Genomic DNA, 25,012 nt, shown 5'->3' with positions numbered 1-25,012 from the left:
AAACTAGCAGTCAGCTTCAGTTTGTGCCTCTAATGTCTTGCCATTACATTTGAGTCAGAGCCAAGCATCTGTTGTTTTGAAAAATAAAACCACAGATTTTTCAAAGACTTTTCTAACCATCTGTGAGACAGAAATGGTTTTTTGAACAATTTCCTATCTCTTTTTTTGGTGAACTAGCATGACGGACGGACATACAGGCAACAATACAAAAGAGTTACTTTGATGTAAGCGAGGATACATGGTCAGAGAGCAAAGATTAGATCAGATTAAGTAGGGAATACATGGGTAATGTGTGTGTGTGTGTGTGTGTGTGTGTTTGTGCAACTTTGGATGGTTACCTTAGAGGCAGCTGCTCCTGGAAAGATTTTCTCAATCATGCAGTGTGAGGAAGGTTTTCTCATTCAGGTGGTTAGACGAGTCTTCACTATACCTCCAGAATAGTGGGAAGTGTTGTTAAACATCCTTCTGGTTTTAAATGAGATCAGCGGGTAATTCTTTTTCTGAAAAACAGATGTTCTTAGCAGTAGGATTAAAAAAAAAACTAGCAAAAAACAAAGCTGGAAAAGCATCTTCATACATGAAAGACTGAATCCAGTGTTGGTGGAAGAATACGTTTTATTCAGCTCCAACATAATTCCACACTTTGCTTTTAATGAACTAATGAAACATTCAGGGTAGATAACATGATGTGTTTTTGTTTCAAGTATCAAACATAATAATCTGAATGGTGCGTATCTGTACAAAGACCTCATTGAATGTTCAACTCATCAACACTATATACAGCACAACAAAATGCCTTAGCCTTTCCCAGTTAGCAGAATACTTTCCTATTGACTACCTCTTCTCTGGATGGGGTGAATTTACAGAGTATAATGATGCAGTTTTACTAAATGAAATTCTATCCGATGCCATTGTTTTCTAAATGAAAAGCCAATTTTAAGACATTGTTTTTCGTCAAATAACAAAGAATAAAACAGACGATTAAAAATGATCACAAAATAAACACAAGTGGCATTAAAAAAGGTCGGACACATAAACATACAACTGTACACGATGGCAAGTAATTGTTTTTTTTCTTCCTGAGACCAATGTTGTGGTCTGTTCTAAAATGGAACAGACATGGGGATAAACACAATTTGCTGTTGTACAATATTAATATTTACTTCTTACTAGTAGTTAATAATCAATTTGGGGAATCTGAGGCTTGAAACAGGTTGAATAATTGGGAGAAAAGCTGCCACCTCTTTGAGTCTAACAAGTTATTTATCACTGTATTAATTAATGTTTACAATTCATTGCTTATCATGTGACCTAATGGCCATTTAAAAAGGCATTTCAGTAAATTGAGAGTACTGTACATATTCAAAGTGCTTTTGAAAATGAAAATGCATTAGTCAGTATATTAGCTTCATTACAACTGACAGCAAAACAACAAAAACAGAGCAGAGCTTTTAGTTTTAAATTAACTTTTACAGACATAACTTAACACAACAAAAAGTTTAAAAAGCAAAGCCACTCGCAGGTCCCTCTTCTCAATTCATCTCTCTATGGCTTTTATCCCTCTTCCACCTCTGTAAAAATGTCACTTAAGAAGTACTGACACACACTGGTGGGCTCGTCCTCTATTGAGCTGCTCTCCACACCATCGTTTTGCTGGAAAGCTGAAACCTACAACAAAGAAGAGCAAAGGATCAGATGTAATCGACTACATGTAGGTGTGTACTAATTCCCTGAATTAGGATGGCTCCTCATCCACCTCTGTAGTACTTGTACCCTCCCTACCTCAGCTGCATATGCAGAAGTCTTGGGATTTGGATCTGAGCGTAGTCGGCTGCGCTCAGCAGTCTGTTCCACGTCCACCTCTGTTTGTGTTTGTGATGTGGTAGAGAATGTTGAGAGGGTTTCCTCTGGTGGCTGTGTTGGACCGGGAGTGGGAGCAGCATCGTGTGATGCTGAGGCAACAGGTGCTGGTGTAGATCGTTTCCCTGCTGCATGTGGAGTTTTGAACTTAGGGCGCTTGGATGATGCTTTGCCAGCTGGCGAATCGCTTACTTGGGCTGTGTTGTTTGTCCCAGAAAGGACAGAAAGGGAACCTTTGGGGTTTCTGTTAGGCAATGGAAAATGAAAATGATCATTAATTACAAATGATATATGAAACATGAATACAAGGAAAATCAGATTTCAACAAAGGAATTCTTTAAAGGTTTTTCTTACCTGTTCCGACGACTAGCCCTCCTACTCTGTGTTTGTGCTCCTGAGATGCTATCCTCAGGGTCCTTTTCAATGTCTACATCACCACCACTTCCTTTCTGTAGCTCAGTGACAACCTCATCTAAGGCTTTTGGCTGCACAGACGGCCCAGGAAGCTCTGAGTCCTCAGTGGTGTCTATTTGGATGGAGACGGACTCCTCGGCAGCGAGGGTCTTGCTGGCTTGTTTCTTCATTGTAGTTTTGGGCTTAACCTGCAACTTGGCTGGTTCAAAGGGAAACGAGAGCATGATGAAGAATGTGTCAATTTGGCTGGGAATGCATGTGAAGAATAAGTATTCATCTACTGCATACCTCTTCTTCCAGAGCCCATTAGTCTCTGCTTTGAAGGGAGAACCTCAACCTCATTTTCTACAGTCTCTGGTGATTTGGGTGGCCGGACTGTGGTACTCTCTGTTCCAATAAAAACAAGCAATCCACATTTAGCATTTCTTATCAGAAATTAATCATTAGTTTAAATAAATGACAAAATAATGCCATCACTCTACCATGTGGATCCACTGGACTCATAATCGAACACTGGTGGGGGTGAGAAAGAGACAATGTGACAAATACAGACATTTGATCATATTGCAGCAACAAGTAGTTCCTTGCAACTTCACTTACTTTAAGTGTGGCTGGGTCCGGCTCAGTGTCTTTTACGTTTTTACTCTCCTCCACAGACACAGGCACAGTGACATTAACCAGAGGCCCATCTCCCACTGCTGCCAAACATTCTCCAGGATCACTGCTGAGGCGTGAGGAAAGTGGCAGAATCAGGCATCAAACAAAAGCCAACCGCACAGCTGCATGAGCGGGCTGACCGGCTGATGGAGGGCAGGCACTGACCTGTGCTGCTGTATTGATGCATCTGCTGCGGGAAGATAAGGGAGGGGCGCACAGGCACTGTCCGCCACCTCCCCTGATGAGCACACTGGGATCTCAGTCAGAGAGAGGATGAAAAACGGTTCATCTGGATCTGAAGGCACCTGCACCGGCAACACTGAGAGAGAGAATGAGAGAGATTTTAGCTGAAATCACAGAACTGTGTATAATTCACACTCTAAAATCAACTGATGTGAAAGGAAGGTGAGCTTGCTTACTGTCTGGTGATATTGAGAGCCTTTGGGTGCCTCCTATACAAGATGTAGATGCTTCCTGGGATTGTGAGGAGAACTGGGGAGGCACATTAGAGGATTAATCCATAAATGTGGTGACATGTATTGTTCAGATGTTACAGTTTACTCAAATTATAAGTCAAAAATTATGCACGCATTCATGTGCATGTGCTGATTAATATCTTACTTTAGTAGAATTGTCAGGTACTTGTGTCTCATAGCCCAAAGAGGATCCAGTGACATTTGAAGGAAAGTCATGTTGAGTCAGTTCAATGACTTGTGTCAAGCAGCCCTGCGAGGATCCAGCCTCATTCGGAGAGCTACTTTGATTACTGCGCTGTTCAACAGCTCCCTCTACTGGTTCTTGTTTGTCAGGTTGGAGTTCAGACTCAGGTTTGTGGGAAACTGAGACATCCTTATTTTCTGAGCAAGTACCAGAATCTATGGAAAAGAATAGCCATTGAGGATCAATAAATAAGTCAATAAACGCTCAGCATTCTTTGAGGTGAAGGTATGTTCATTTTAAGAGGTGTCAAACCTGCTTCTGCTTGTTTTGTATTCTTGATCTGTCGGGATTGTGGAGGTTGGCTGCTGCGTCTCAGGTTGGGTGTGGGTTTAACAAGCCGGCCTCGTCGAGTCTGAGGTGGTTTTCTTGAGGACTTTGAAGAGTCAGTTTTCTCTGGGTGATTATCATCAGTGCTTTAAGTGGAAAACAAACTTTATTACATGATAAACTAATAATTCCACTAATTTCCTTAGTAAATAAAGAATGTCAACAGTATTTAGGGAGAGAATCAGGATAATATGAACAAGTCCTTACCTTTGGTCCACTGTCTGATTAGTTTCAGAACACTGCTGGACAACATCTTGACTTTGCTCCTCAGAGTCGTACTCTGAACGTGGCTGCTGAGTGCTTTCTTTTGGATCTGGCGAGGGCTGTGTATTAGTAGGGAGTATAGATCTCACTTTTGACTCAGTTGAACCATCATCTACAGACTGGACACCTGAAACTGCAGTTGGATCATCTGTTAATTGGATATTTGTCTTTGTAGTTCTGATGGACACGTTCTGTTTGCAGTCCCATTGTGAAGCAGGTCCAGCCTCCACCTTGTCATAATGTGGCGTTTTTTCCCCTGTGGACTCCCCTTCAACCGAGCCTTTTTCACTGCTCTCATTTTCAAGAACTGAGTCTGTCAGCATAGACTGATTCTCTGCAACCTGTGGTGTTGCCATGACGACACCATCAGACGATGTACCCTTTGTGCTGTCTAATGACTCCTCTGTCTCTGCTGGTTCTAACTTTGTTGAGCTGAGAAGTTCTGTATGCGGTGAGCAACAGGCTGAGGTCGGGTGCTTGCTGTCTCTCTCTGAGTGTTTCAGTTCTGTTTGTGCATTGTTACTTTCAGCAAGTTCCAAAGTTACACTTGTAGATGTGTCCATATGGCACTGTTCAGAGGGTTCACCAATATCATTTGACTGCAGTTTTGTCTGTGTAGTTCTAGTGGATGATCCTAAATTGGGTTTGGGTTTGACCCTGGCGAAGCGTTGCCTTTTTTGAGGAACATTTCGTTCTGAGCCCTCTGAGTTTGAGTCTTGTTTACTTCCAACATCTGTCATCTCAGTTGAAGATAATTCCTCTGTGGGTTTATGAGCAGAGTCTAATTCCAGTGATGGTTCTGAAGCTGAAGCTGAAGCAGTGTTTTCTGGAGGGGTGGTGCTGCCAGTTGGCTGTGCTTCTACCTCTGCCATTGTGGTGTCCATGGATTCAGGCACTGAAGTGACGCTGAAGGGTTTCTCCACAAGCTGTGTGTGTGTGACAGGGTCTTTTGTGGTCTGAGGTCTAGACCGCACAGTTCTTGATGTCTGTGGTAAATTGGGTTTTACTTTTTGTATTCGACCTCTCCTAGCCTTGCAAGTAGATGCGACCTTACTCTCTTCTTTCTGACTGGCAGATGACTGTTCGGCAGGTGCAGCACACACAGCAGGGTGGTTGCTGCTCTCTTGGACAGGGACTGAGTCTGTGTTTGACTCTTGTGATCCTGTGACTGCTGAGTCAGATGTGAGCAGATTACTACAACTACTCTCTGGTGTTCCAACATGAGACATCAGTTTTTCATCTGTGGACTCAGACGTTGGCCTTGTGTCTCTGGTAGCCTCCTCCCTACTGGGTTCAAACTGGACTTCAGAGACGTTCTGGCTTTCTGAGGCACTCTGATCTGACGTTACTGCACCTGATTCCACCTGAGCAACAACTCCAATATCTGCCTTTTTCTCCTCAGATGTAGACACTTCCTCTGTGGGTGTAACAATAGAGCCTACATTCAATGATGGTATCAAGTCTGAAGCAGGAGAAGTGGTGCAAATTGAGTCTGCTTCAACCTTTATTATTGTTTTTTCATGGAGCTCGGTGTTTGGAATAGGGTTGGAGTCTTTTTCTTCATTGTCTTTTGTGGTCTCGGGCTTAGAATGTACAGCTTTTGATGTCCGAACTAGGTTGGGTTTCGGCTTTACTCTCTGGAATCGACTCTTCCTGGCCTGTCGAGTAGATGCGCCTTCACTTTGTTCCGTCTGTCCGACAGGTAAATCGTCTACAGACGAAACACAGAGGGAAGAAGAAGGATGGTCGCTGCTTACTTGGACCGGGGACAAGTCAATGTTTGTTTCTTGTCCAGCTTTTAATTCTGTGACTGCTGATTCAAGTGTCAGGGGTTCAAACTGAGCGGCGGAAGAGCAGTGACCTTGGCTTTTTGAGCAACTCTGATCTGATGGTGGTGCACTCGATTGTTCTTGATCAACTGACCTTTCCTGACTGTCAGATGACTCTTCCGTAACCTTGACTTCAATACATGAAATTTCATCTTTTAACAAATTTTGACAACAGTCTGCGATCTCGGGAATCTCTTCAGCAGCTGGTAGTGTCTCAGTGGCCTGAGAAAGGTCAGGAGCAGCCGCGTGGCTCTCTTTAGCTGTCCCTGCTGTTGATGTCTCTGATTGGGATTTTGACTGAGCAGTCCTCGAGGCTTGGCCTAGGTTAGGTTTTGGTTTTACCTTGGATAAGCGTCCTCTCCTGGGTTGTGTGGAATTAGTCTTTGAGCTCTCTGTACTTGACTGCAATTGAGTGGTAGGATCTATATCAGAACCAGTGATCTGATCACTGGTTTTAACAGCAGGCACATCTCCCCTGTCTGTTGTGCTGTTTTTTAACTCCGCAGTGACAACAGTTTCTGATGTTTCTGCGATCTCATGACCACGACTTGCAGACATAAGAGGAGTGGCACTGTTTTCCTCTTGTGCGGCAGGCTTTGACTCAGTCTCCTCTAATAGGTCTTGGGTGATTTCATTCACACTGAGTGATGTCGTCCCTGCAATTATACATAATGACACTTTTTAGATTTGCTGGCTTACTCTAAAACACATTAAATCCACTTCCTATACCTTGTTGTTGTTTCTGTGTCTCTCACCTGTTATGTGATCTTGTGTAGGTATCTGATTCTGTGCTGGCTGAGAGAGGTGAGCCAGGTTTCCAATGGTCAACAGGGTTTGAGCAGCTTCGTTGTAGCTCTGGTCCTCAGATACTAAAACAAACAGACCCCCAATAATCAATTCTTTGCAGCCATTTTACACATTTTTTCAACTGGAAGCTACTTAGCTACTTCAACATACCTTCTGTGTGTTCAGAGGAAAGGAAATCTATGACATCCTGCAAGAGAAACAAATATAAGTCACATTATCCTGTGAAAGGATGCAATGTAGATGGAAAACATATATGGCAGTAGCCCCAGGTACAGTTCGTAGTCATTTTCTTTCCATGGTTTTGTCAGTTTATTACATCTGGACATACATCTGGAAGATTGCTTTGAGTTCATCCAGTTCAGCAAAATATAAATACAAAGAGTGCATGCATCATTGCTCAAACTTAAAGTTCTTCCTTTTTCAAAGTGTGTAAAAACTAAACTAAGCTGACAATGAAGCTAAGTCATAGTATGACTGTGTGATCCAACCACAACCCAAATACATGGACAAAAACCTAAAAGAGGGAGACACTGGGATAAAATAAGGTTACATCTCCATGTTGGCCCTTCTATATATTTATCCATGAGGATAAATCACAACAGATCTTAAGAATAGATCTCAGAGTTACATTCAAATGATCAGTTTAACTGGGGATAATATCTCAATTTCACTGGTACTACATCTTAGGTACAGGACACTTACAACTAGGAGGTCCAACTGATGTTCACAGGCTTCAGCTGTGTCTGTCTCATTTTGTGCCCGCTCGCAAGAGGCATCTTGGGAGATGTTCAACACATCAGTCATACTGGCCAAGATATCAAGCTATGTGTGGGATAGGGGGGGTCAGAGTGGAGGGTTTGAATCATGGAATGTAAAACCATGCACAAAGTAAAAGGTATGCAAAAAACACAAATACAAATAAAATGAATGGATGGTGTTTAACTCTGCAAGACATGATGGGAAATGATTTCCTCACACCTCCTCCATAGTCGTTTCCACTTCTGAATTCACAGGTTGTGGGGAGCGCAGGTTGGCAGGCACAAACACAGGGGCATTGCTGTCCTTGCTGGAGCTACATGCAGGGTGCTGCCCCTCCTCCATCTCCTCTTCCTCCCACTGCTTTTCATTCTCATCATCACTGTAATCTGACTGAGAAGCCCTCAGGGTGACGAGTTTGGGCTTTTTGGGCTCTGGGGCTACTTGTGACTTTGATGATCTGCCCCTCTTGGCTGTGCATTTGGGTTTCGGCCTGGCAGCAGAAGCACTGGAGCCCGCTGGTGAGGCGGGAGTGGTTTCTGATGCATCCTCTTTGGCAGGGTAAGTCAAGGGCTTGGTGGGTTTGGGCACTCTCCCATATCTACAGAACACAATCACACATAAATGATGGTGATGAATCACTCCTATCTTATCATATCCAAAGCATTTCGTTAGGATTTTAAAATAGGGATGTTTCTGGACACAATCTTAAAATGGGAGTTGTGAAAACATGAAATATTGTACCTGGTAGGTCTCGGAGGTTGAACGGTGGCATCCTCGTCTTCAGAGGAAATGTCATCGTTGGCTGACTTCTTATTAGCTTGCTTTGAGGGTGATGCGTCTTTATTTTCCTTAAAAGGTTAACATAACAATTAGTAAGGTAAAGTAACGGCGTGTGGGAAGATCTCATGACTGTAGACTGAAACTGAAATAATAACCTGCTCTTTTGAGGCTCCATCACTTACACTCTTGTCTCCTTCATCTGACGGAGTATCTTTGGCCTTTGTGGGTGGTGGTGGTAGCTTTTTACCCCACTTCCGGCCCAAAGGCAGTAGTGGCTTTGGTGCTCTGCCTCGTGAGAGTTTAGCTGGCTTGATTGCTGTGTCCTTGGCTGCATTCTCATTCTCAGTCTTCTCAGACCTGATTATCGGGACAAAACAGAATCATTTAATGCAAAATGAAGATTCATAAAAAATACTTAATTTAAAACAACAACAAGATTTTTTAAGTATCATTACATGTCTGGATTTGTACGGTCCTCAGGAAGAGCTGCCTCGGCGTCTTCGGGTATGCTGGCCTCATCTGAGCATAAGAGCAAAAACAAAATTAAGCTGCAAGCAACAATCAACAGGGGCCACGCACACATGGAGAAACTGAGATAACTTAAAGGAAAAAGGTCCAGAAAGTCATTTTGACCAAATTTAGAATTCCTGTATTGCTTCCCCCAGGACTACATGCATTTAATTTCTAGAGATTCATCAAACCAGTTAGGAACATCAAAATGGCAGCTCCAATGGATCTACATTCTACATTGCAATGTTTGTGCACACAAATGTATATTATTTATATCTACCAAGTTTCAAAGTACCAGGAAAGTATTCATGAAACAACTGAATGTTCCTGTACCTTGTTCATTACTTTTTTCACCCGTTTTGTTTTTCTTGCCATTTGGTTCCTCGGTCGAGGCATCCTGTTTATTCTTTCTTTTGCCTTTCCTCTTTGGCTTAGAAACTGCGGCTGCACCCTCATTACAGAGGTCCTCGTTCTCTTTCTCTCCCTCCTTTTCCTCCAAATCAGGAATTTGTTTCTCCTCTTCCTCATCTTCCTCTTCCACATCACTCAGCTTCCTTTCAGCTTTTTTGCCTGTACAGGGAAATAGAACACACAAGGATTGTGTGTTTGACAGTCAATTAATACTTAAGATATGACAAAAGTCTCTTAGTATTAAACTTAATAAAACATAGAGAGATAGTTACCCTTTGCCTTTCTCTTGTGTTTCTTGGGGGAGTTCTTCTCAGCAAGAGACTTGAGTTTCTTTCTGTTTTTTTGAACCTCCAGAATCTTCTCTAGCAGCTTAGAAAAATACTCTATGTCCAGTTTGCGTCTCTCTCCTACAAAACAATGAGCAGTAAATGCTGCATCAAAATGTACACAGGGATTGCACAGGAATCATTGAATGTTATATTCAACCAGCTAAACATATAGTCCCACTGAACACTTACTGAAAGCTTTGTCAATCCTCCAGGAATTAATTCGCTCTTCCTTTTTGAATTTGTTCTGAAAGTTTAAATCAATTAAGGCAACATTAATAGACATTTTATTGTGTATTTAGTGAAGTAGCAGTTTGCTTCTACTTATTGTGTTTTGTAAATATGTATCAGTATTCATCACTGACCTTTATCTCTGATCGAGCTCTGTAAGGAAACAGCTGACAAATCATAGAAAAGTCTGTCCCCACCATGCTAATTGCCAGGAAGAACATGTCCGTCTCTGATTAAAAAAAAAAAAAAAAAAAAAAAAACAGCAAACAATCATGAAATTAAGAAACAAATATGCAAACATATATGTGCTAGAAAATCTCATTATTCAGCTATCTATAATGCCATATCAGTTCAACCTTCACTGGACCAGGGTTTCGAATAGTTCCCTTTCCTGAAGCTTGAGTAAGTTGTAGTGGAGCCACGCTCAAAGATGGGGTCTCGATCCTGTACTGTGTTTGGCCCTTTGGCTCGCTGGACTTCCACTGTCAAGCTGAGACACAGGTTGAGAGGATGTGATTAAGCTTCAATCAAGGTGATTAAAAACTCAAGTGGTACAACATTTTATCTACAACAGCTGAGCGAAGGGAAGTAGATAAACATGAAAACAACACATTTTATAACCTATAGAAGTCCACTGACCTTTCTTCATCAAGGATCAGTGAGCCATCCTCTGCCACTTTGACCTGAGGAACCATGAGCGCTTCATCCTGCTCTTCCTCTGCCTCCTCCCCTGCATCCTCTCCTGCCTCCTCTCCTGCCTCCTCCCCTGCATCCTCCCCTGCATCCTCCCCTGCATCCTCCCCAGCATCCTCCCCAGCATCCTCCCCAGCATCCTCCCCTGAGCTTGCCACTTTAGGGAGGACCTCAGGTTCCTGGGCTCTCTCTGGTGACCTGCAGGGGTTCCATAGCAAACATCAGGCAGAAAGAAGGTGGTTGGCAACCTGTACATCTCATTGTGTACACTGCTTATTTATGATCTACATGACAACTATGACTGATGAAAGGGATACTGCTGATACATGCAGTGCGTTATCATGACTAATCCTAATCATTCAGACAAATCTATTTAGTCAAGTTAAAAAAGTGTTGATTGGGTGTTTAAGCCCAATGCCTGTGCAGGTTTTCTCCCACAGTCTGAAGACATGCAGGTTAAGTTACCTTGTGATCCTAAATTGCCTGTAGGTGTGAATGTGAGTGTCGGTCTCTGTGTCAGCACTATGACTGCAGCCTCTCAGCAGGGATAACTTTCACTGTTGTTTTCTTTTTAAAAGACACGGTTTTTAGGTTGAAGACAATATATCATCATACGACAACGTTTACTATAAATTTGTTTGAATCATTTGATTTGCCAGGACTGCCTGTTCAGCCATCCTTCTGTTTTATGCTTTTAAAGCAGCCCTTGACATAATTGAAATAATTTGAACCTATTTTTGACTCAATTTTCCCTTTTAAAATTAACCTTGCTGTATTTAAATGATTTCCATGAGATAAATCCCCATCAAAAGATGTGTGTGAGATAAAAACATCAAATCCTTTTCAAAATTCAAAAATCTATATAAATAAGGAAAGTCTGAACAAAGCTAAATTAATTCCTCACCAAGTCGCATCAATAGACTATAAAAGAAAGACATTTTAGAAAGATAATGGGACAAACTTACTCTTCTCTTCCTGGAGAAGGTGGGACCACTGTCTCATTCTCCTGAGCTGAGTATTCTAAACTAGATCTGGAGAAATTGCACATAAGGTCCAGGATTAATCAATTGAACAGATAATCGCTAAAGGCAAAGATTAAATGTTACACAAGGTTGACTAAGTTGCAGAGAGGCACTTACGTCATGGGGTTGGACACTGGTAGGTAACGGATAAGGTCCCGCATGGTCATTTTGGCAGGATCTAAAGAATATTCCTTTACACGTGCCTTAGCTTTCTTGCTTTTCTGCAACATCAAATGATGACGCTCATTTAATGTAATATCAAGATAGATATCAGAATATCAAATCTAAGTTACTACACTTAGAAAGTGAAGAGGATGAGAAAAATGAGGAATCAAAGTTTACCTTTTCTTTGTGCAGCTCCTGTTTGAGCAGCTCCCTGAGCTTTTGGGCCTTTGCAAGCCTCTGTAAGTCTGATGGGTCATTCAGGAGTCTACTCAAGGAGAACGCCGGTGGTGACAGTGAAACCTCATTCTTAGATGACACTAGAGTCCTGGCTTTCTCTGATATCGCAATAGCTTCTTTAATTGGTAATGACGGGGGGACTTTGTCTGATGGTCTAGAAGGAACTTCTTTGACTTGACTGCCTGACGTGCTTTCGAACTCTTTGCCACTTTTGTCCGGCTGTTCTGGCGAAGCTTCGGCTGGCGGAACAGCTGAAGGTCCTAAACTGTCAGAAGAGGTGAGGGTGGGTTTAGGTTGCAGTTTGGGCTGCTTGCTCTCTTCTGAAGGCCTCCTTCGCCTTGGGGACTGGAGCCCCTGAGGGCGCCCTGTAGCTCCACTCTGACTGGACGTTGTTGGCTTGTCATGGTCTGAGCCAGGGGCTTCAACAGGCTTTTCAGAGACTGCCTTGACAGGAGACTTTGGCGTCCGAGCAAGCGTGGACGGGCGGCCTGGGGCCACTTTGGGCTTGATAGAAAACCGCTTCCTCCTCTGGAGAGCTGCTGAGGAGCTGGTACCTTCCCCATTTTGGTCATTACAATCCCTGAATGATAGTAAGTACAGTTATTTAGTTATACATAACAAAAGTAGCCATCATGCTTAATAGTAAATGCTTGTCACTCACCCTGGGGCTGCAGGTTTTTCTGATGGGGTCACAATAGACTTATCTGGCAGAGCAGTAGATGGGCTGCTCTCACTGGCCTCCTGATTTACTGAGGGGGCTTCCTGAGGTGTTGCTGCTGTTCTCCCTGCTGTGTTGACATTGGGCCGGATACTAAATCTTGACCGACGAAACATGTCGCCCTGAAAACACGCAGGAAGTCAAAGTGGCATCAGTATTCCTAAAGCTAACTGCAGGTGTATGACCACTAACAGTAAGTAGAGTCGCTGATAACAGTTATCAGAATCAGAATCACTTTAATAATAATAATGTAGAATATTAACAATAAGTCAGGACTTTTACTTGTAATGGAGTACTTCTAGACCAAGGCATAGGATCTGAGTACTTCTTCCACCACTTACTGGTTACTGACTATTAATCAATGACCGTTTTATTCAAATGCAACACGGATTAAAATACTGTAATAAAAAAGCATTGCCTGCTGTATTATTCTGCAAATAGACACTGAGTGAAAATTGAAGTAATTGCAATTGTAAACTACTTTGACTGCAGGACAGGCTGTTATTACAGCGACAGAACACATTTTAGAAAGAGTTTAGCTCTGCAAGTGTAAAGTTAAACACTGCGCCGGGAAACGCTCCATCAGAAATGAGGGAAATGATGATCAGCTAACTGTTTGACAGCCAATGCTAACGTTAGCGACGTTGACAGCTGATAAGCTGTTGAGTCTAGACGTACAGAAAAGCACGAGGAACTAAGCAGCAGCTTTAATGTGTTGACACAGCTTATTTAAACGAATGAAAGACACAGAAATAATAGACAAAACAAGTCGAAAAGTCCACAATGCTGGGCTCAAACTCGCATTCAAACACTCTCAGTATGCGAACCTTCCTGATTTGGACCGTCCTATTGTTAAAGTTGAGCTGCTGAAGCAGCTACATTTATCATTATCTTACGACTACCTGTGTTATTATACGTGTGACACCGTACCTGATGAGGAATATGTGGTTTGCTGGGAGAAATAAGCTTTCATTTATCGACGACGAGTAGCAGACGGCGGACCCCCATGCACACACTAATCCGCCATGTTTTTAATGACGCGATATTTTCCTGAGTGCAAGGGGTTGTGGGAAATGTAGTCAGATCGCTGAAAAGAGCTGGTTGAGGCAAGATCGTTAAGTGTATAGGCAAGATTGGGCTTTATTCTCAACCTGAGCATCATATTGGAACTATTTTAAGGCTTTCAATATATTATGTCTATTACACTGCGGTGGGAGAGGAACTGAGATGTTTTATATTAGTAAAAGTAACAATACAACCATCTAAACATACTAAATTAAAAGTAAAATGAATAATAATTTTAGTTAGTAACGGTACAGATGTGTTAGAAAATGTACTTAAAATATAAAATAATTGGATATTTTATCATTTGATTTTTTTGTCCCATTTCCTTTTTTAAACATACTCATGAGAGTATTTTTGTGTGGAATGGTGTATATAGTCCAATAATCAGTGGGGGACATAAATTAACATGTTTTACTCAAGTAGGCTACTATTAAAGAACTGTAATTCTGAGATACTTGCACTTTGTGCCTCCCCTTTATTTGATGTATAAAGAGGAAAAAAATGAATGAAACTGTACATACAAAACCCTTGGTGACTTTATCAAATACTAACTTAATGTATATAAATTAGTTAAAATTCACCTCAACAAACTGCAAAAGAGATTAGTGACTGTGCATTAATTCATCCGGAATAATTCATAAATAATAATTTATGTAATAGAATAATAACAAATACTTTGAGGGGCCATTCTCCTTCGTATATTAGACCACATGACCTTTACTTTTTTTACACAGTGGTATCAGCGGTGGTGACACTTCCTTTTTTTGAGTTTATACAGTCCATTTAGTGGTAAGAATCTTTTTATGTGTATTGTTTAATAATATGGAACTTAACTTGAACCTCCAGTGAACTGCAAAGTCTTGAGTAAGGCAATGGACATGGCAGCGTTATGATTGAATTATTTTATTCTTTAGCACAGACAGCATCAGCAGTGAACACCTTTGGCCTTCTCTCACACACCACATTTCTTTCTTCAGCAGATCATGACATAACATTTACTTCTTGGATCAGTGGTCTTTAGAAATAAGGGAACTACTGATTGGACAGAAAAAACAACATTAGAGGTGGAGGTGTAATAGGAGGGTGGGTCAGGGGACAAGAGTTGGAAAAGTTCATTATTTGGATTGTCTTGCGCATGTTGTAGCAGCTTGTCCCGAAGATGTTATTTGATGTGAAGGTCTCCATTTGCTCCACTTACTCCATTTCAACTGTGAGGGCAGAGGGTAAAGAGAAAAGTGAGAATATTGTTTATCCTGAATACATGAATTCAATTAAGGAAGAAATTAATCTGAGCACATACTTACTTATGGACAGAGTTACGGTCAAGCAAATGGGTTTCCAAAGGAATCCCCAAAGGCAGCTGTTGAACCAGAATTCTGAGCAACAGCAGGAGTCTGCTTAAAGAGGAAAAAAGGCCAAAATTACATATTGTATAATAAGTATTTGTGATACTTGATGCAGTGTGAATGTGTGTCTGGGTGACTCTCTGTACCATAGTTACAGGCTGCACTCCAAACGGACTGGAATTTGGGGCCCCAAATGCTTTATCAAACATGTCCTGATTGAGGCCTTGTCCCTGGGCTAGTGCTGAATTGTTTGGAGTTGGAGAAGAGAAGGCGGCATCGAGGAGGCCGGGGTTAAAGCTTGGAGCTGGGGCTGCAGCTGGAGCTGGTTTAGGAAGATCTAAACAGGCACATTGCAACAGAGGACATAATTAGTGACAAGTCTTATTGTCATTTTGCTAAATTTTGACTTTATAACTGCTGGAGCTGGTTTACCATTAACACTTGCTGACATTTGTTTGATTTCAAAGTCATCATGATCTGCAGAATCCTGAGCCAGGCCCACTTTACTGGTAAAGTACTGATCAAATGCCCCGGCTTCGTTGCAGCTGGGGGCTGTAGCAGGCCCTAGTTCCCCTTTCCTTGCTGGGATGGCAGGGGGTTTGGCGAGCTGGAAGTCCTTGAACATATCCTTTCCAGTCTTCCTCTCTTTATCTCCAAGGGGGTCCAAAGCTGTGAAGGCACTGTTCTCTACCTTTGGAGAAGCCTCCTTAGCAGGTGGCCTTGGGGGGGGGCGTGATGGGCCATGCTGGTCAACCATTCCAGGGAATGCGCCAGGCTGGAAAGGATTGCTTGTGGTAGGCTGACCCCAGCCTGGAGCACCAACTGACCCAGGCGGCGGAGGAAAGATGTGGGGTGGGGATAACGGTGGGTTTACAAACTGAGAGGGCATTTGCTGGCCCCAGGCCATCGGTGGTATGGGTAGACCACCAAAGGCAGACGGCTGTGGGAAGGCTGGCCTTGGGCCTGGCACACCTGGCACTCCTGGTACTCCTAGTACTCCTGGCATTTGGAACATGGAGGGTGCAGCGGAGGAGGCTCCCCACAAGCCTGCAGCGGGGATACCTGTGGTGGCTGGAGGACCTAACTGAAGATTCCCTGAATATAAAGAAAATGGAATATGAAAATTTAAAAAGTGAATAAAATGTAAGGCCAAAACAGGATCTTAATTTCTATATGAGACACAAAGTTGCCTTCTTGTGTATTACCCAAAGCAGCTATGGAGGACGGAGCGGAGTTGGCAGGTGTACTGTTAAAAAGGTCACCCGAAGAAGATGATCCTTCAGATTGACCAGGAGAAGCAAACAGCTCTGCTCCAAACAGGTCACTTGCTGTAGACTATTCATAGAAAGTAAGGTATAAATATGAAGTATTGTTGCATCACATTGATAAATTGACAGTTTATACATGATAAAGTGTGTGGAAACTAAGATTAAACCAAACCATTAGCAACAAAACATTTACTATTATTTTGTGGACAGAAATAAATACTACATTATTACCTGAACAGTGATACGAGTGCATGCTTAGCCACTTACCAGTGCTTTTATCACCGAAGCATGAAGGTTAGAAAATAGATTAAGTGCACAGATGACAAAGGGTACAGTTGATTGTTTAGTCCCACAGTCAAAGTGTCATTTAGTCAAGCCAGTTAGAGCAGCATGTGATCACCAGTGCATGCATGAAAACAGAACAGATCTACACAGCAAGCCTTTAACTGCAATCCTTAATTACAAGCCTTTCACCTCATCTTAACCAAACTTATCCTCTTGCATATCCTGCCAGACACCAATGCATAACCCAAAAGCTCAGAAAGGGAGATGTTAGCAAACTATATGAAATGTGCATAAAACCCATTTGTAGGCATCACACATGCAACTCTTCTAGGATCCATCTAGCTATGGAATTTCACCTTTGCACTCCTTCGACCTCGTCCGGCCTTAGAGCTCTGTGGAGGCGGGTTTATGACTACTGAGTCCTTGCTATGAGTCACTGGGGATTGTGGGTGATGAGTTGTGCCGTTAGAGACAGGCGCAGCTTTCAAAGACGGGTCAAAAAATGGGTTTTTTGTTGAGAGAACTGGTCCAGATTCATTCCCATCCATCATTGTTATTGTGCTGCCCTGAGTTATTTTGCCCCCTAGTGGCCACTGTCCGTTACTGAGAGCGAGGATCATGGTCTTACTGGATAACCCATTTATCTGCTCACTGAGGTGTTCAGAGTCTTCATTCAAACCACCGTTAATAATTGTCTTAGTAGTGTTGCCAGCAATGCTGTTTGGGTGATAAGCGGTTGTGAGGGAGATCTGCGAATTATCGGGTGCCGACCAAGAGGGTGATTTGCAAAGGGGGTCGTCTCTGAAAGGGTCAGCGTCTGGGGTTGGAAAGTAGCCAAATGCTGAGGAAAAGGGATTCTCTGTCTGGGGAGATGCCCTACGGTCAGGGGCACAGGAAGTTACAAAGGAGTTTCCCTTTATGCAATTCTGATTGCTGTCAACTTCAGCAGAAAAGTCCAGCAAGAGAATATCATTAGAGTCCTGGTTAACATGGGAGGGACAGTGGGAGAGAAAAACAAGAATTATGAATCAGTTCTGCAGAGGAAGAAAAACATGTGTTAACAAAATGAAAAATGAATCAGATGGTGTGAAATGACATGACATTTTAAAGCTGCTACCTGTAGAATATTTACCTCTAAATATCACTGTCATATGACATTTTTATAGTAAACAGCCTAGAGTCCAATTTCCAACTTGGAAAAAAAAGCTGTTACTACATTTTTACTTGCCTTGGACAACAGCAAGGTATGTAAAAGTGCTTAAGTCAGCAGCAGCTTGTTGACCAGACTCACACTACCAGTATGAGACTCCAGGTGTCCCCAAAGCCGGCAAAAACGTTCAGATTCTACTTGAAGCAGCTTTAAAAGGTTTGATGAACAACAATGAGATTGGCATACACAAAGCTTGAACTCAATTAATAAAAAAGGTCATTTTGATTCTAAAAATCAATAGTTAATAAAATATGACACAATCAATCACTTCACACAAAAATGGCAGCCTTTTTAGAATTGAGTTCACACATGAATGATGTCGAAGGTGAGGTTATTCAGTGGAGACATCTTTCTTACAGAAAAACACTAAATCAGATCTTAGAAACATCTTTAACAGAGGCAGCATGTAGCAAACCATATTGCCATTATTGCCCTCAATATTATTCCCATTTTCCCAAAATAATCTTGCTAGAGAGATAAAAGCCTCTACAGCCTGCTGGGATTATTACGATGTGTAAAAAGTATATGCTGTAGGTGTAATACTGTAAGTAACCAGCTGCGCTTCGCGCTTCATTGACTAAGTATAATTCCACTATGTGTTCCAGATAAAGGGAACTTTTTACAGTATGCCACTTACATTTGGAGCCTGAATGTCTGGGGGGGTCGACATGGCTCCAAAAAGGTCAAGCTGCTCCACTGGCTGGATGTCAAAAAGAAACAGAAACATACTGTTTTTATTCAGCTCCTATAAATCAGTGGTATTTTATTTAATGTTAAACTGCAAGCACAACAGAGCAGCAATTCTTACTTGAGCAGTTTTTACTTCACTGCCCATACTGAGCAAGGCATCGCTTCCATTCTGAAAAGCAGGTCAGAGAAGCAGACGGTTAAGGAAGAAGTTAGGTGAACTGTTTGAAGGAAACAAGCGCTTCCAAGTGCTTACCTCAACTACGGCGGTGCCATTTTCGCTCTGTAAACAGAGGTAGACTGTTAATGATTATACTTGTTTTCTTAATTCCCTGAGACATGTGTCATTTCACATCATTTCAATGGAATGTCTGATGTGATTCATTGAAAGAACACAGAGAGGCAGTGTTGACATTCAGGTGTATACAGTGTGCACCCCATCAGCCCTCCCAGGTGACCACACCAAGACGCTTTTCTTTCAGAAAGAAAATGTTCTCACTGTGGAAAAAAAAAAAAAAAACTTTTTCCAGTTTGAAGGCAAATGCTTCTGAACCAGTTACCTTCTGTGAGGCCTCTGCCTCTTTCTTCCTCATGTTGAAGATGACCTGGAAGAGATCTTTCAGGTCAATGACCAGGGGCTCTGCCTGTGAGGTGACAGAAAGACAGCACATTTCCATCTGTTGGTCACAGTTTGTATGCCTGCGATTGTGAGTTTGTGTCAGTTTATCTATGCGTGAGTCTTCACCTGTTGTGCAGTCTTTATGGCGAAGAACTGGTGCTGCCCCTCTGCTCCGCACACATATCCAAACGCCCTGTTATCTGTTACATCTCTGGCGATGAAGGAGATCTTATTCACCACATGCTCGTGTTCGATCACCTGAGTTATAGGGACACGGTTTTTCTTAGCAGGCCAAACAAAACCTAATGAACCTCACAGTGTGATGTGACAGTCATGGAAGGAAACTCACTCCTGATTTCTCATCAATGATCTTGATGCCTGACATGGAAATGTTGACCCAGATCCTCTGTTTGTGTTTGCCTTGGGACCGAGCAGCTACTGCCATACCCTGATGGACAAATAAAGAATACATTCTATTTTTCTACCTTTTATTTAGCAAATACCTGAAAGGTTTGTGCACACCGTCGCCCTCTGCAGTGAGGACTACAGGTCTACAGCAAATATGTTGTTCAAGCAACTAGCCATGACACTTTTTCAGTGGCAGGTGACCTGTAACAGCAGCAATGTGTCTGTTTCTGAGTCCATGATACCCACCCCACATATGAATCATTAATTAAAAAAACACTTGAGAGGTCAGCATTAAAACACCATTCCCTTAATATTCAATCCAAGGTCCCATTCTGCACCTTAAGTTTCATCATAGAGTCCTGGCACATCTTGTCTCCTCTGGCCTCTGGAACATCATCGATGCCTATCAGCTTGGCCTTGTACCTCACGCCATCCCCTTGAAACCTGCCCAGCAGGTACTCATCTGTCTTCTCTGGGACTGCAAGAAAAGGGTCCGTCCAGAAAATCACTAAAACTGTGACTTTCAGAATAACCAGGAAATCTTAAAAGTGAACAGTCAATCTGATGTGGCACGATTCTAATCAGATCCTCCATCACTCACCTTTCTTCTTCTCTTTCTTGAATGGGACCTTGGATGTGGCAGGGGAGGTGGGAGGGCTGTTGGAGGATGGTGCTGTAGGTGGGGACGCGACGCTGGGATCGGCAGGGACGGGCGCGCTGTTCTCCACCTCTGCGGACATGGTGTGGAGTGAGCCTCACTGGACGAGCGGACAGTCGGGGGTAAAGCAGGCGGCAGCTCCGTGTTCAGGGGCAGCGAGGTCAACCGAACAGATGACTCAACACCCACACATGCTTTTCTTGTTATTGGTCTGGAGCAGAAAAAGTGAAGCGAGGCCGTGCGTGTGAGAGAAGAGAGAAAAAAGGAGAAGGAGATAGTTAATGCACGCTCTTTCCTGGTGGTGAAGCTACAAACATATTGCACCTTTAAGGGCTACAATTAAAAGGTTTTGACGGTAGCTCCTGAAAAGACTTTTTGCACATAATTAGCAATCATATTCTTTTAACAATCCACCGTAAACATTTACAACCACAGAAACAGCCTGCAAACAGAGATGTATGAGAGAACACATGACCTATAAACATCACACACATAAGGACAAGATCGCAGAAGACACATACACTTTAACCCTGCTTTACACATGCTGTGTCAGTTGTTTAGACTTGTAAAGGAGAAAATTACTTGGTAAATCAAAAGAGGTCCTGCACACAGTCACCTATTACATGTAAGATTCTCCAGCCAAGGAGGTTCAATAAGGACGAATAACCAGATTCCATTATAACTGCACAGATAAAGAAACACATTTAGTAATCATATTGTCACAATAGGTGATTTTCAGACCCATAAAAACACTAGTCAAATGCATCTGCACATCAACAATGCAACCATTAATTTGTCTGCCAATATGAGTCACGAACACCTCTGCATTTACCGAGCAGGAAACGCAAGGCAATGTCACATGAGCCAAACGCCACAGCAGCTTCACCTTCATCTCCTCAGCTATTTTAGGTGTAATGAATGTCTTTTATGTGGATCCATCACCATCATCATTTAGTCACTTCATGAAACAAACAATCACACCAAAGTGGTAACAAGCACATACATGAAAATCACATTCAGCCGTAGCTAAAAAAGCCATAAAGAACTCCTGCTCTGCTCCACTTGTGGCATACGACCAACGCAAACATAGCTCTCTGTGGGACATACATACCTTTAGGACCACTTCCAGAGGCTACACTGGCTACACCACCACTGCTACGCTGTGAATACTGTAGCACAGACCAAAGGTTGGAGTTGGGCAAAGGTTGAGCAATTACCTGAGGTTAATCTTACGCTAGCAGAGCAAAAGATCTCGTGATGCCCAGCTAAGCAACTACAAACGGAAATTGGAGCCTTTGGAACGATCTCTTACCCACATGGTTCTCATTTTCATATCTGTGTATAAAACCATAGTGATGACGTGGAATCACAGTGAAATGATCCTCAAAAGGAGAGCAGCAAATGCACCTGTGCGATTATACAAATTCCAAAACACGGTCAGGTCCAGGGGTGATGTTTGTAATGAAGTCAATCAAGTTGGCAATCAGTCTGATTCATAAAGGAAATGAGAACCATAGCGGATGAGATAAGAGATGGGAACTTTAAAAGGGCACTGAGTGTGTTCCAAGCTTGTGCCAAGTGTTACCTCTCCATGAACCATATCTGACCATATCAGAGACTGACAGAGCCTCTATACCTGAACATCTATTAATAAAGGGTATGATGCTGTTTGGAGTTTGAATAGAGGAGGTTCTTTTTCAAAACACTATTTCAATATCTGTTCTTTGAACGAGGGTTGCATCACAAGAGCTACTGCACATCTGTAAAATAATAAACACTTAATTCTTAAGCTTAAGGTTCCCCATGGTGACATTTAAATAAAACACAGAGACACAAACTGTTTTTGTTGCTGTGCAGGAAGCGTAGAAAAACAAGACACAGCCCTAAACACTTGTTGATGCTCCACTTATACGAGCATGACACATGACTGCGTTTGTCCAGTAACTACAGCGGTGTCAGAGTCCCACTACCTGGAGGAAAGGCTAATAAAGAGAGTGACATGTCAGCTGTTCATTGCAGATTTGAGTTAAAGGATTACACTTTAATGACTGAAGGTGGCCACCACTGCCAGATGAAGGTTGTGTCGGAGACAAATCAGCGCCACGGTGCAAATGACACATACCCAGAGAACACAAGTGTAAATTCATATTTGTCAGCAGAATAACTGCAGTGCAAGGGCAGAAATGTCACAATCCTGGGCCGTCAGGAAACGTAAACTACTGCACATCTGGAGGAAATCAGGGAATGACTCAGTCTGCAAGTGAATGAGATGGTGAAATACCACAGGCCCACTGTGAACACAAAGGGCATGCAGACACTTTCACACAAAATGAAAACTGTTTTGCACTAAAACTAGGCCTCAGATATGCAGGTATGAGGACAACAGATGCAAGTAAAAAAAAACCTTACTGAAAAGTATTCATTAAAAGATGAGATGGGTGTTTTTTTTTAGTAGGGTCGCAGCTAGAGGAGACTTCTTAGAGGGGGAAAAAGTGATTTATATTGTTTGTGATCCAGACTGTTGAGCCAGAAAATACCCAAGAAATGAATCACAGATGACAGCAAGTTTTACCTCCCAAAGTGACATGTCTTTCACACAGATAACAGAAAAAAAGTGTGTCTTAGAGCGAAAAGCAGCCTCCCCAACAGCTGCGTGTAGATATTATTATGGCCTCTGTGGGGGGAACGCAAATAACATTTTGTAACAACTCTAAAACGCCAACCTGTAGTCCTCTGGTGGGCTTGATTAATGCATGAGTGGAAAAAGTGAACAGCACACTGACCTACCTGTTTGAAAGCGCGCAGTAAGATGTGGACACTCCGCTCTCCAAACGGTGACTTTTGATCCAGTGATGCCTCCGCGGCTCCGGCGCAAAATGAGTAAAGACCAAACACGGCTTCGAAAAGCGAGCAGGAGTCAGATGTTTTCCGCTAAATGTCGTGGACAGAAAGGAGAGACTGCTCCGCTGCGGACTCCCAGCTTAACCCTTCACTGACTGACGGATCCAGCTCGCAGCAGATTTTAACTGGAAGAGGGGCGGTCTCTCCACGGGGAGGTAGCTATAGCCTACATTCACACAAAATGTCCATGATGTTGTGTCATGAAATAATAGATCTGATTTCAATTGATTTCATTGGCCTGTTTTCATGCACACTGCAACCCCTGCTTGCCAAACCTGGTTGGATTTTTAAAGTTTTTTAAACATTAGGTTTCATCAAGTTTATTTATGTGCCCTTGTTAAAGCAGCTTTGGTCAATATTGTTTATAATAACAACAGATCGAATGACTATATGTAATGTGAAAGGGGTTTCTTGATAAACCCACAGAGGTTTAGACTATTACCTGACTGCAGTTTCCACCATCACTATGGAGCTGCTTAGCTCCTTGCAGCTCATTGTTTTGGTTTTCGGGCCCTCAACTTTAAGGTCATTGTTTTTGTTCACTCTCACCGCTCTCATGGTGTCCTTTAAGGTGCAGCCGGAAGCAGTTTTCAATGAAAAAGCTCTAAAAATCCACTGAATGCTGCTCAGCACCAAACAGGAGTCAAGCAGAAGTAAGCATGGATGATGTTTAAAAAAGTACTTTTAGTATTTTAAAGTCACTTTTTTGCCAGATTTACAGCAATCTTGTAAAAAAATAGCAAATATAATATTGATGTTAAATCTAAATATTGAATATTCAATCTAAATCTAAATGGTAGTTGTCATGTTAAATGTTAGGCTAAGTTTAAATGTTAAACGTAAGTCAAATGTTGAACCTTAAATGTTGAATGTAAAGTCATTATGATCAATGTAAATGTTAAATCTGGAATCTAAAAGTTAAATCCTAAATCCAATCGTTCAGTGTTAAACCTAAAACCTGTTTTTTTTTACAAGAGAGTTAAATATGGCATATAGAAGTGGTGCCCCGTAGATGTGTCAAGAACATTTTCTAACAAGTGCACCATGTAAACTTAAAAAGTAACAATACACATTGTTGCCTGCAGCTTTAGTTCTGCTCCCACCCCTTTAAGTAAAGCTTAAATATAGGGCACATGGACTTGCTTTTTTTGTTGTCATTGTTGTTCAGAAGAACATATTGTTGGATCTTTTTCGTCCGGTTCTTATATTGGCAGCTCAAGAACTCAACGGAGGTTTTCAGTCTGGTCTCACAAGCAGTTTATTCTGGTCACAGGTCACAGGTAAAGGGCTCATGACGGACCCGAGGGGCCGGTCAGAGGAGCCCCCTCTCGTGTGTGTGTCCCTCTGGTGTGTCCTGTCCTGTCTCTGTCCCGTCTCTGTTCCCAAACATCTCATGTTTAAATGCTTGTTGGATATCATAAAGTACTTAACCATTTCTGATTAACTGTTTAGGTTGGTGCGTCACAGATAGCACGTTCCTGTAGTGATGTTATGGTAATCTAACAGTTGGATGTTGGTTGCAAGGCGTGTATCTATAATCAAACTTCAGAAAATGTTTTGCACAACAAAAGCACTACAATCAAGGTCTGTCTGGTACATTCTGGAGGTCAGATTGACATATTCTGTTCACTCTCATGAGGAGAGAGTAACTTTATTTGAGAAGGTCTGAAACATTCTATGGTCATATTAAATTCTAATTCAACAATATGTTGCTTTATATGAAACGTGATTTGAAGCGTAATTATGATTTCTTTTGTTTCTATTGTGTAAGGGGACAGAAAGGCTTCAAAATGGCAGCGTCTTGGCTGAGATGAAGCAAGGGCTCCTTGTTGCTC

The 25,012-nt window shown here is 42.2% G+C and overlaps 2 protein-coding genes across 2 annotated transcripts; both read right to left on the bottom strand.

Annotated features, from left to right (window-relative positions):
* Nucleotides 1-609: 609 nt before the first annotated feature.
* LOC139218959 (transcription factor TFIIIB component B'' homolog) lies at nucleotides 610-13,738 on the bottom strand. Its single transcript, XM_070850714.1, has 30 exons — nucleotides 13,661-13,738; nucleotides 12,674-12,852; nucleotides 11,953-12,592; nucleotides 11,728-11,831; nucleotides 11,554-11,619; nucleotides 10,678-10,786; nucleotides 10,535-10,605; nucleotides 10,252-10,385; nucleotides 10,030-10,124; nucleotides 9,857-9,911; nucleotides 9,611-9,745; nucleotides 9,261-9,497; nucleotides 8,873-8,936; nucleotides 8,573-8,774; nucleotides 8,379-8,485; nucleotides 7,857-8,235; nucleotides 7,581-7,700; nucleotides 7,029-7,065; nucleotides 6,827-6,940; nucleotides 4,186-6,727; nucleotides 3,904-4,064; nucleotides 3,553-3,806; nucleotides 3,351-3,423; nucleotides 3,097-3,250; nucleotides 2,875-2,998; nucleotides 2,757-2,787; nucleotides 2,563-2,661; nucleotides 2,215-2,473; nucleotides 1,783-2,104; nucleotides 610-1,668 (listed from the first exon to the last, which is right to left on the bottom strand). The coding sequence occupies exons 2-30, from the start codon at nucleotides 12,844-12,846 to the stop codon at nucleotides 1,555-1,557; spliced, it is 6,975 nt and encodes a 2,324-aa protein (XP_070706815.1). The 5' UTR covers nucleotides 12,847-12,852; nucleotides 13,661-13,738; the 3' UTR covers nucleotides 610-1,554.
* A 944-nt stretch (nucleotides 13,739-14,682) lies between these two features.
* dab2 (DAB adaptor protein 2) lies at nucleotides 14,683-23,258 on the bottom strand. Its single transcript, XM_070850309.1, has 15 exons — nucleotides 23,064-23,258; nucleotides 20,220-20,487; nucleotides 19,957-20,096; nucleotides 19,560-19,658; nucleotides 19,337-19,468; nucleotides 19,152-19,235; nucleotides 18,848-18,874; nucleotides 18,713-18,763; nucleotides 18,542-18,604; nucleotides 17,051-17,674; nucleotides 16,347-16,476; nucleotides 15,574-16,236; nucleotides 15,288-15,478; nucleotides 15,100-15,192; nucleotides 14,683-15,003 (listed from the first exon to the last, which is right to left on the bottom strand). The coding sequence occupies exons 2-14, from the start codon at nucleotides 20,356-20,358 to the stop codon at nucleotides 15,118-15,120; spliced, it is 2,418 nt and encodes an 805-aa protein (XP_070706410.1). The 5' UTR covers nucleotides 20,359-20,487; nucleotides 23,064-23,258; the 3' UTR covers nucleotides 14,683-15,003; nucleotides 15,100-15,117.
* Between the last annotated feature and the right edge of the window lie 1,754 nt (nucleotides 23,259-25,012).

Source organism: Pempheris klunzingeri, chromosome 19 (assembly GCF_042242105.1).
Source record: "Pempheris klunzingeri isolate RE-2024b chromosome 19, fPemKlu1.hap1, whole genome shotgun sequence".
In the NCBI taxonomy this organism is placed as follows: Eukaryota; Metazoa; Chordata; class Actinopteri; order Acropomatiformes; family Pempheridae; genus Pempheris; species Pempheris klunzingeri.
The sequence above is the reverse complement of the archived record's forward strand: the minus strand, read 5'-3'. Positions and strand labels throughout refer to the sequence as shown.

What these genes read in the sequence shown, in the direction of transcription:
- LOC139218959 (XM_070850714.1), bottom strand. Translation starts at nt 12,846, where the DNA reads ATGTTTCGTCGGTCAAGATTTAGTATCCGGCCCAATGTCAACACAGCA. An exon ending in TGGAAACGACTATGGAGGAG is followed by an intron (nt 7,701 to 7,856) that starts GTGTGAGGAAAT and finishes TCCCACACATAG; the next exon opens with CTTGATATCTTGGCCAGTAT. An exon ending in TACCTGACAATTCTACTAAA is followed by an intron (nt 3,424 to 3,552) that starts GTAAGATATTAA and finishes GTGCCTCCCCAG; the next exon opens with TTCTCCTCACAATCCCAGGA.
- dab2 (XM_070850309.1), bottom strand. Translation starts at nt 20,358, where the DNA reads ATGTCCGCAGAGGTGGAGAACAGCGCGCCCGTCCCTGCCGATCCCAGC. An exon ending in ACTCTATGATGAAACTTAAG is followed by an intron (nt 19,659 to 19,956) that starts GTGCAGAATGGG and finishes TTTGTCCATCAG; the next exon opens with GGTATGGCAGTAGCTGCTCG. An exon ending in CAGACATTCAGGCTCCAAAT is followed by an intron (nt 17,675 to 18,541) that starts GTAAGTGGCATA and finishes CATGTTAACCAG; the next exon opens with GACTCTAATGATATTCTCTT.